We start from the raw sequence: 11304 nt of genomic DNA, 5'->3' as shown, positions 1-11304 counted from the left end.
GGTACTGGGAAACTGCACCAAATCAACCTGACCAAAGTCAAGCAGCACTCCACTCTACAGAGACCTGCTACTTCACCTAGTTAGCACCTTTGTGTGAAAAGATTCATACTGCAGCAGGATAATGAGCTCAATCACCTCAAAGCTTTGCGAGAAACTACTTGAAGACCAAAGAGTGCTGACTAGCATGAACTTTCCTTCACAGTCCCCTGACCTCAGCCCCCTCTGAACATTCATGGAGGCACTTCAATAGTGAGAAACCCAAGCATTCCTGACATCACAAGAAGCTCTTTGGAATATCGTCAAATCCTGCTGGGATAATATGGGTTATGAGGTTTTGCACAAATGTAGGGAGTTAATGCCAGCGCGAGTGATGCTGTCATGAAAGCAAGAAGGGGGCAAACCAGTGATACGCTGAAATTTATGTAAATTTTTCAGTGATTTAACATGTCCCTCAAACTGTTAAGTTGACATGAAGATTGATAATGACAATTTCAGTATTGAATTTGAAGCAAATCCAAAAAAAGAAGCATCTTTATTAGTCGTCTTTGGCTTTTGGACTCCACTGCATAATCAGTAAAATATGGTGCACAGCTTTACTTCAACTATCTCCAAAAAAGTGAATGCAAAAAAAAAAAAAAAAAAAGGTTATATTCTAGCATAGGCTTCTGCACATGACTGACACTTAAAGCTGTCATCGTGAGAGAAAACCACAGATGGTACAACAAGGGCTTTTTTATGCCTTGACAGTGAAACAGTGAGTCAGGCAGCACGCACACTACAAAGGCCCTGAAAACGAAGGAGCTAAACGGAATTCAGACATCCGTCCTTTTATTATTTGCACTTGAGCGTTTCCTATTGTGACATGTCAAAATGTCTTCTGTGAAAAATCCTACCTCTGCATTTATGGAACAACCCTGCACAGCGGACTGGAATACAAGGCTGCTCGACACGTTTAGCTGATTAGACCTTTGTTCGTGTCGAAGGCAGATGGAATAGCGCGAGGTCACCGAAGAATGAAAAGGGTGTCATTTTCCCAGCAAACAGGGTATGCAAAAAAGCAGGAGAATAAGGTGGATGTGAATGAAACGGTGTGTCTACAAGAACAGTCCAGATAAAAGGGTGAATCAGCCAAAATAGTTAGAATCACCTGTGTGGGTGTAAAATGGGTACTTCTTTGGCTATAGACCTTTTCCACAGCAGACATTTTGACATTTCACAGCATGAAAAGCACAGGTAAAATTAATGTCATTAATAATGACTCAGTTCCATTTAGCGTCCCATGACAGTTGAAGCAGCATACACAAATGCAGTTATGAATGCATTCACAGCGCTTCTCCTGCAATCACATGTCAAAGTGTCTTGTTGTGGAAAAGGTGTATTGCCGAGCCAGGAGCAGAAACAATGAGTCACTTCATCGATTCGTCGATACAAGATTAACTGTGAGCAATTTGAAAAAGAGATTGAGTCATTTGTCAACCTTGGATTTGTATTTTCAAATGCGAGGATGTGCTGCTTTTGTAGGTTGTGCAAGATTGTTAATATGTTATGTGGTCAAGAGTGTAGACTGAGCACAAACATGCGCAAAGGTGTTACCTTGGGTTCTGAGAAAATGTGATCTCGCTATTTTTTTTTTTCACATTTAAAGTCCCTCTCCGGTACAGTTCTGCTTTAACACTGTAAAACTCTTCGAGACAAGCGAAACTGTGTTTTAGCGAATGTCACGCAGGTTTATAGCTGAAATGCTTAGTCATGGTGTTCACTCCCTATTTCAGTCATGATGTGTCTTACAGCAGTAAAAAAAAAAAAACAAAACAAAAAAAAAACACCATATGGACGTGCTAACAAGGTAAAAAAACTGGATTTTCACCGGAGGGGGTCTTTAATACTCTGAATGGTTAATCAAAGCAATTAGCATACAATTCATTATGAAAATAATTGCAGCCTTAACTGAATCAAAATGACAAACAGTCTTGGCAAGATTTCCGTTCAGCGGCCTGGATGCTGCATAGGCATAAGCAGATTGTACATCAACTGTTTAAAAGGCTCAATTGTCACATCACAGTGGTGTGCACATAATTTGTATTCAAATTGCAGCCCACTAAAATTTTGAATGTGATATTAAACTGGAGCACAGCTGAACACTGATTTCAATTGTGCTACTTGCAAATGTAGTATAAAGTAGGCACTGTTTTAATCAAACTTCTCTCTGACTTAATTTTCTAAATCGTTTTTTTTTGTTTTGTATATCTGCCATTTTGCCATTTCACCTTTTTTTTTTTTTTTTTTTTTGGGGGGGGGGGGCAAAAAACAATACAATCGCAAAAACACTATTTTAGATGTGAATACCTTGTTGTGTTGATAGGTCAACAAGGCAGGTCAAAGTCAATCAAGAGCTGCCTCAGCTGCTGCCGGCACTCTGTCTCCACTTCCCTGCAAAAAGTAGTGATCACACAGAGAGAGAAGAAGCTGCTCAAATTGGCTGTCTAACAGTCCATCCTCTCAGGGAAGAATACCATGCTACACAGACTGAGCAGTCTTTCTATTGATGCATGATGGTGCGCTGCAGCGCGGAGACATCTGCTTGTTGGTGGGGTAATTGTTTAGTCTCTCCATATCCGGCAGTGACCTGAATTACTCTGTAATCTCCAAGTCTGAGGTTTAAGAGCCACTTTCTTCTTCATAGGAAAAAAAGGAGTGCTCTTATTGTCTGCCACTGATGTGTGAATGTTTCATTGGAAAAAAATAACTCGTGTTGGGAACATAACGGTGAAGGTGGATTGTTGGGAGGAAGAAGCTATGAGCATCCAATTATAAACGTTGGTAAATTATTAATAGAGCGTTGGTTGCAAAACATTAATGAAGTACTAACTGAAGGATCGTCTTTTTTTTTTTTTTAGTTTTAGTCATTTGCAAATAAACATTTTAATAAATAATTAATAAAGGTTTTTATATAGTAAGCAATCAAGTCTGAGGTTGATAAATTGGATGTTAAGATGCTGTATAAACTGCAATATCGTTGATGTGAAGAATAACTCGGCTGCTCATCTCTGTTTCTTGTCTTTTTTTTTTTTGCCATTGCTACAAAAACTACATTAAAATATCTTAATATAGAATAATCAATGTGCAAGCAGTCATGCAGTCTGCTTTAGTGGTCATCCGGATGAAATAAAGAGCCAGCTATAAATCCACAACCTGTCAATCCCAAACTTGTTTTATTGCGTCACACCTGATCTATAAAGCAATTTTCTTCCACTAATAACGCCACAAATTACAATTTAAAAGCCTATTATAGAGGGGCCTTATTAGAAAGTAGTAATTTAGCGGTAATTGTGCCAATTAGTGCATACAGTCATCCAGAAATACAAAGAAAAAGCCTGTTATTTTCGTATGTTGCTGTCAGCTGCCTTCTCTGAACTGCATGCATGACATGACTTCGTAGACTTGAAGCTATGACAGCAGCGTGTCATAATGTCACTCTCACACATCAGGCATAAATTTAGCATTAATGATTCCGATGTGCCAACTTTAAGCGTCATCCAGCTCCCATGTGACAGTCATGACTCACCTGTCCCGCTTTCCCTCTGACATTTCAAAAACAAACACGCTGCGCTCAGTTTAATACCTCAGGTGATGACCTCATGAAAACCTGCTTTATTGGGGGCAGGGAGGTGGGTGGGTTCACATAAAGCCCTGAAGCTGCTTTATAGACAGCATCGACACAACTTGAGCTTAATGCAAGTAATGATGCTGTGATGATAAATATCAAGATTCCGGCTCAGTAGCAACCTCTGTAAAAAAAAAAAAAAAAAAAAAAAAAGAATCAAACATAGACAAAGTCCTTATCCTCTCATTTCTTTCATGCAATGATTTTTCTGTGGGGGAAAGAGAACAACATTTTCATGGTGCAACAGACGCTTTAATAATAAAACGCAATCAACTATGAGCACGAGGTACTATCCAAATGGATTTTTTTGCAGCATGTTGAATTACTTTCTTGTTAAATGAAAATCTATGGTTACAGATGAGTTACCCAGACTGATCCAAAACCTGTTTGTTTTTCTACAAGTATTGTTTCTTTAATCAAGCGTATTTGATCAACTTAAACCATAACTTTCTATTGGAACACCTCACATAGTGAATGCATGAAACCCACATCATACTCACAAACTTTCCCTGCTGATCAGATTGCGAAAAGCCATACGATGTCTAATATTCACTCACTATTTAATGATTCTAATTAGCACTCTGTTCACACAATGTGCCTGTCATTAGTGTAACAGAAACAGCTGGACACTATGTAGCAAGGGAAACAGGAGAAAAGTTTATGAGTTTCCTCTCATAACCTCACAGTCAATCATGTGAGAAGACATCGCTGTCAGTTTGCTGTTGGCTCTTGGTGCCAGGTGGTGGATAACATCTGCATTGTCTCGCAAGGGGTTAAATAAAAATCTAAAATAATTAGTTGCACTCAGAACATGTTACATGACAGACATCTTCCCATTTTAGCAGAGAGCGCAACACTATTTCCAACTAAAACCGCTTAAGTGTTAAAAGCTGGAGAACACTGCCTAACCTATTCTAATCCTACAGTTTTAAAGCTGAAAAGTAGTTAAAGACAAAGGGATTGATATTCTACTTTTGCCCTTGAGTGAGGGAAGGAGGGAGGGACGGGGAGAGAGGCAGTGTATGTGTGTGTGTGTGTGTGTGAGAGAGAGAGAGAGAGAGAGAGGGGTGGGGAGGTGACAGAGAGATAATCTCTTTTGTATTTTTGATCCCTAAATGTGGTGGTTGTGTCCCCTTATCCCAGCTACTTAGTTTCTGCAATGCGTAAGTGATGCCATGCACTTAGGCTGTGAAAAGCAGGTCAATATGACCACTGAGAGAAAACCACATGTGCATCACATGGATAGCCTTGGGATTATTCCTCACAAAATGTCTTAATTCCTCTGTTCACTAATGATCCAGGGAAAATGCCCTCTAATCTCCATTCCATTAATTAAAAAGAGCATGAGCCCATGGAAAACCTCACCATCTGCTGCAGTTCCATTGCTGCAGACAGATTGTGTTTTCAGTTTTTAACCAGGGGAACTGGGGTTTTCAGAGCAAACGGGTGCAGGATGCATTGAGGTGGATGGTAAATAGATACAACTGCTCTATTTGTGTATTAATACACTGATATATGCAGGGGAAGAGGAAAAAAAGCAGTTTTAAACAGAGGCAATCTCTGCAAAGGTACTGTGGTGATGTGCAGCTTTGTCCTGAGGACAGCTATGCAATTTTACGGTTTAAAATTAGTCTTCAGAGACTCCATAGTTGCTCAATAGTAGAATTACAGATGCTGATATTAAATTGACTTCTTTCTTCTTATTTGATAAAGGCTTTAATGAAATTGTAACTTCTTCTAATACCATAACCCAAAATAATGGATTTTCATCAAGATTTCCTTTCATAGCTCCGGTTTGTTATGACAGTTTATTTCAAAAGTTTCCAATAATCGATTTGCTCCAAAGAGACGGTTTCATTCATGCAGCGTCTTATATTGTAATAGCAGCACTTTGTACAATATTAAAAAATAATCATAATAATAAAGAGCTTCCCTAAGAATAAATGATTTACAGCTGTAAGTTTTCACCTGTCTCGTGAGTTAGAGTGAATACACTGCAGTAAGGTGTGTTTATATCCGTTAATGCTTCACTATCGGTTCAAAAATGATGAAACACTCTTAAAAGAAATTGAATATAGTACTTCTGACCTGCGGTCAAAGCCTGGAGTCTGTGACATGAATTTGATCGGGCTAGTAGGCAGGAAAGATTATCCGAGCAGATGTCGTTTCCTCTCTATTGGAACAGTAGGGCCAATAATAAACACACGCACACGCAGACACACAGAGCGCACACTAATCTGAGACAGGCTAGTAGCCCCTGCACATCCCTTTCTCTTTCCTCTCTTTTCTCTCAGGCTGCCAGTCGCTGCTCCAGTCCCACCAATGTCAAGTTTTTTTTTCCCCCAGACTGTAATTTTGCACATTTCTGATTTGATCTTTTCATATGAATCCACTGGAGACGCGGTCCTCTGAGTGAGTTGCGGGGATTTGCTTCAGCCTACAGATGGACACACAACGGGCGAAGAACAGACTGTGTGGGAAATGGCATGTAGTGTACCGTTTTGCGTTGTTCACTTGTTTCTTGGATGCAGTGTGGGGACAGATACGCTACTCCATCCCAGAGGAGCTGGAGCATGGAGCTTTTGTTGGCAACATTGCAGAGGACCTTGGACTGGATTTGGACAAGCTCTCTGCGCGCAGATTCCGGATAGTCTCCGGTGCCAAGAAGCAGTATGTGGAGGTAAATTTGGAAAATGGAGTTTTATTTGTCAATGAAAGAATTGATCGGGAAGAACTATGCGAGCAGAGTTTATCCTGTTCTTTTCACTTGCAAGTAGTCATAGAAAACCCCCTGGAGCTGTACAGGGTGGAGATGGAAATTCTGGACGTGAATGATAACTCTCCTAGTTTCCCGTGGAGCGAGTTTAACCTGGACATATCGGAGTCCGCTGCGCCAGGATCCCGTTTCCCACTTGAGAGCGCACAGGACTTGGATGTTGGATCCAACTCGCTCCGCACCTATTTGCTGAGCGTAAATGAGCATTTCTTCTTGGACATACAGACGCGCAGTGATGGCAGCAAATTTGCAGAACTAGTCCTGCAAAACCCGCTGGACAGAGAGCAGCAGAGCGCGCATCAGATGGTGCTGACGGCGGTGGATGGAGGCTCACCGGAGAGATCAGGCACTGCGCAAATTGATATCACCGTTTTGGATGCAAACGATAACGCGCCTGTCTTTGATCAGTCGTTTTATAGAGTGAGGCTGGCTGAAAACGCACCCAAAGGCACCGTGGTCATAAAACTCAACGCTTCCGACTTAGATGAGGGTCCCAATGCTGATATCACCTACTCATTTAGCGGCCACGCTCCCATCAAAGTGCGCCAGCTTTTCAGCGTGGACCCGCACACAGGAGAAATCAAAGTCAAAGGAGTGATAGATTACGAAAAAGCCAGGATGCATGAAATTTATGTCCAAGCTAAAGATAAGGGCCCCTCTGCTGTGGCAGTGCACTGCAAAGTGTTAGTGAACGTTTTGGATAAAAATGACAACCTTCCAGAGGTGATCTTGACATCAGTGTCCACTCCTGTGCAGGAGGACGCGCCCCCGGGGACGGTGATTGCAGTGATCAGTGTGATGGACAAAGACTCAGGTGAAAACGGGAACGTGGACTGTGAGATCCCCCACCAGGTCCCATTCCAGCTCCATTCCTCCTTTAAGAATTATTACACACTAGTAACTTGTGACTTTCTGGACAGGGAGGCAGTTGCAGAGTACAACATCACCCTGACTGCAAGAGATATGGGCTCTCCACCTTTATTCACCAGGAAAACTATCTTAGTCCAAGTGTCTGATGTGAATGATAACGCGCCTCACTTCAAACAGCCCTCATACACTGTATATCTAACCGAGAATAACGCACCGGGAGCATCCATCTGCTCAGTGACTGCAGTGGATCCAGATTCTGGCCAGAGCGCATACCTGTCCTACTCTATACTTGAAGGGGACATACAGGGAATGCCCGTGTCCACATATGTGTCCATAAACTCCGACAATGGAAACATTTACGCACTACGATCCTTCGACCACGAGCAACTTAAAAACTTTCAAGTTATAGTTCAAGCTCAAGACGCGGGGTTTCCGCCTCTGAACAGCAACGTTTCAGTGAATATTTTCATTTTGGACCAGAATGACAACGCACCTGTCATTGTGTCACCTACCACGCAAAACGGCACAACACCCAGCGAGGTAGTGCCCAGATCGGTGGACGCCGGTTACCTTGTGACTAAAGTCAACGCTGTGGACGCGGACGCAGGTCAAAACTCGCGTCTTTTCTATCAAATGCTGCAAGCAACTGATCCGAGCCTGTTCAGCATCGCTCTGTACACGGGTGAAATCAGGACGATCCGTCAGTTAGTGGAAAAAGAGCCCACGAGGCACAGACTGGTCATTCTGGTGAAGGACAATGGTCAGCCGCCGCTCTCGGCCACAGTTTCCATCATTCTGTCAGTGGTTGACAGCCTGCCAGATTCGCAGCCCGATTTGGGTGACCTGTCACTAAGCCCACATCACAGCTCCAACTTCGCCCTGTACTTAATCGTGTCTCTGGGCGCAATCTCGTTCACATTTCTGGTGGCTATTATCGTCCTCGTCGCAGTGAGGAGACTGAAGGGCAGAGCGTCCAATAAAGAGTCCAGCTTCCCCTCCATCACTCGCTGCTGCTGCTCTCGCTCAGACTTGTCCACCACGACGGAGGTGTTCAAGAAGTCTAACTTGAACGTCCGGATGTCCGGTGGTGCGTCCGGCTGCGCGGAGCCAAACGGCAACGGCGCGATGCCTCAAGTCTACTGCTACAAAATGTGCCTGACGCCGGAGTCATCCAAAAGCGACTTCATGTTCCTGAAGCCGTGCAGTCCGGTTATGTCAGCCCAACAGAATAACACCAAGAGCACAGATTACCTGACTTCTGGCTGGAGCGCACTGGACCGTAATGAGCTGTCCAGCGCCAGAGCAGCGACCCCGAACGAGGTAATACACTGAAAAAGCTGCGAATCACCATAAAAGAAGGATTATGTCTGTTATCAAACACTTTGAGAATTGCTACTACTCATCCAAACTCTATATCCACTCAGTCATGTCTCTCACTTGTCCTGCTGCCTCACATCCATTATGGATGACAGAGAGGTTTAACACAGGGACAAGCGCCACGATGCGTTTTGCACACTAGGGGACGCTACACGATCCAGCATAGCCTTTATTAATTTATGTTAGAAAACTGTTTTGCATGCGAACTGTGAAATCAAAACTGTCAGATGAATGTCTAATATATGATATTATAAATGCACAAAAGAAAAAATACACAGTTTTGCACTTACTGTGTTTTATGTGGGTAATCAAATGGATAATTCAGCCTCAAACAACCCACATGTTTTACCAACATACCCTGCAGACTGAAAGGTGTTGTGAGGATAAAAGAGATTACACAGACTTCAAGCAATTGCTTGATATTAAGGACACAGCTGCTGCATTTGTGCTCCAGTAAACAGCATCAGTGTTTCCATAATATTTCATTTTAGCAGGTTAGATATCACAAATGGAGCACATTTTAGGAGATGTATATTCTCAGTTGCCGCATATAATGTTAAATTTGTGTGTCCATTTTTCACCATTTAAAAAAATACATAAGAAAAGGAAATCCACTTTTTGTTTGCCTGTAAAAAAGTAACGCTTACGCTTTCTCAAGTTTCCAGCTTATTCACAATAAGCGGGCGTTTTGTGGTTTGCGCTTTAATGAATTTCTCCACCGCTGGCATTCAGCTAGACATAAATGAAGTGGAACTGTTCTCTATGAGGTGGTCACTGATTTACAAAGTTTCTTTATGTTTCACCTGTGCAGCTCAAGTATTCAAACAAGGACTGGACGTGGACCAAAAACCAGCGCAACTCGGCGTACAAGAGGTGAAAGCACAGTCGAATCAATTTTCCACATGCTGACACACAGCGCACAAACACGTAAATTCATACCTGTTTGCTTTTTTTTTTTTAATCTTTACAGGTACAGTTCAGCAAATATGGAGGGCACACTTTCACGACAACAGAAATATGATACTGATGGGTTTTCCTGCTCCATGGCACCACAATACTGGACCTGGGGGAACCATATGAATGGTAGGTGGCAGCCGTCCAATTTTGGCACTTTATTGTTCACATAACAGAGGGTGGTGGGGTAGTGAGGTGGGAGGGGGAGTTCTCTCTCTCTCTCTGTGCCTGAGGATTTAGTCTGACATAAAATGGCAAACCAAAAAGCAGATAATACCAGATCCCCCCCCCCCCCCAAAAAAAAAAAAAACAAAAAAAAAAACTGGAGGGTATTTTAACACATCAACATGGGGATTATTTGAGTCGCTGCAAGAAGTGGGGTTTTTTTTTGCGAAAGAGCTGCAAATAAGAGGATGCCTTTTAAAAGCACCTTATTCAGATCAAGTGTACTGTATTTAAATATGGGGATAATCTCCAGATACAATTTATGCGCATTTTTATAGACTGCAAGATGTCTCTTCAAGAGGGAGCAGCTCCAAACTACTCATGGACTCCAAAGTACACCCAGCCTCAATCCGAACCACCAGACTACCAGCACAATGTGTACATTCCCGGCACCACGTCTGGCTACAGCACTCTGAAGCTGGCACCAAACCGAGGAGAGCTGGACGTGTACAACACCTTCTCTACCTTTGGGAAGAAAAAGAGATTCATCTCCAACTATGAACAATCTTTTGATAAAGATGACGGTATCATCAGCAATTCTATCTTTAAATAACACCAACTACACTTTAGATTCTGCTACAAATCAGTTCTGTAGGGATATGGCAAATGTTTAACTCAAAGGTTGTGTATGTTCTGGTACCTTTTCTGTAGATCCACCGTTTAGCTGAGCGCACTGCTGTGTGCCAAAGCTGTGAACCAATATACTCTGCTAGCAATAAAGTTTACACTTCACACTAGAGGTTTCTACCAATAGCTGACAAAATGTTTTTATAAAAAGTAAAACTAGAAGTGTTAAACTCAGTATCAAATCATTTCTGTGTGCACTGTTATTCACAAGTAGATCTTGTCTGGATAATCAAGCTATGTACAGTTTTCCTATCAGTTTGACTCCAAACATGCCTAAGTGTTTTTTTCTTCTTTTTTTTGATCATTTTTAAAAAGTCTGCAATCAGGCATGATGCACAAGCAATGCAAAAATGGTATATAAAGGCACAGAAAATTAGTGCAGATTCATTTAAAACAAAGGAAATGCACCCAAACTAAAAAATAACATATTTGGCAAGTGTAATAAAGCAACCTCTACATCTTGCTTCACTAAGAGATTGTGTTACAGCATCCCAGCTATGATGTGACCTCTTGTGCAGCCGACCATCATGCTGACACTTCACAATGAAATGTTGATGACATTTTCAAGGGCAGTAACACAGGTGAACTGATGTAAGTCCCAGAAAGTCACTGCAAATGTCATGCACTTCTTGGAGAATAATGACAGAGAATAAAGACACATATTTTACTCACTGGTTAAATGTATTTCAGATTTGTTTTTATCATTGCGTGGGGTTTGTATATTGACAGATGATTCCATAGTTATGCTTAGTAGAACTGATCTCTGACAATGTACAGTATATATTAAAAACAATAAATCTGCTCTCAACCA

General features: G+C 41.9%; 1 protein-coding gene across 1 annotated transcript; it reads left to right on the top strand.

The window, feature by feature from the left end:
- Positions 1-5824: 5824 nt before the first annotated feature.
- On the top strand, positions 5825-11304 carry LOC110956307 (protocadherin-10-like). The gene is made up of 4 exons (XM_022201682.2): positions 5825-8630; positions 9499-9560; positions 9658-9770; positions 10145-11304. The coding sequence occupies exons 1-4, from the start codon at positions 6108-6110 to the stop codon at positions 10417-10419; spliced, it is 2973 nt and encodes a 990-aa protein (XP_022057374.2). The 5' UTR covers positions 5825-6107; the 3' UTR covers positions 10420-11304.

This window comes from Acanthochromis polyacanthus, chromosome 17 (genome assembly GCF_021347895.1).
Source record: "Acanthochromis polyacanthus isolate Apoly-LR-REF ecotype Palm Island chromosome 17, KAUST_Apoly_ChrSc, whole genome shotgun sequence".
NCBI classification, from domain to species: domain Eukaryota; kingdom Metazoa; phylum Chordata; class Actinopteri; family Pomacentridae; genus Acanthochromis; species Acanthochromis polyacanthus.
This window is presented reverse-complemented; position numbering and strand designations above follow the sequence as displayed.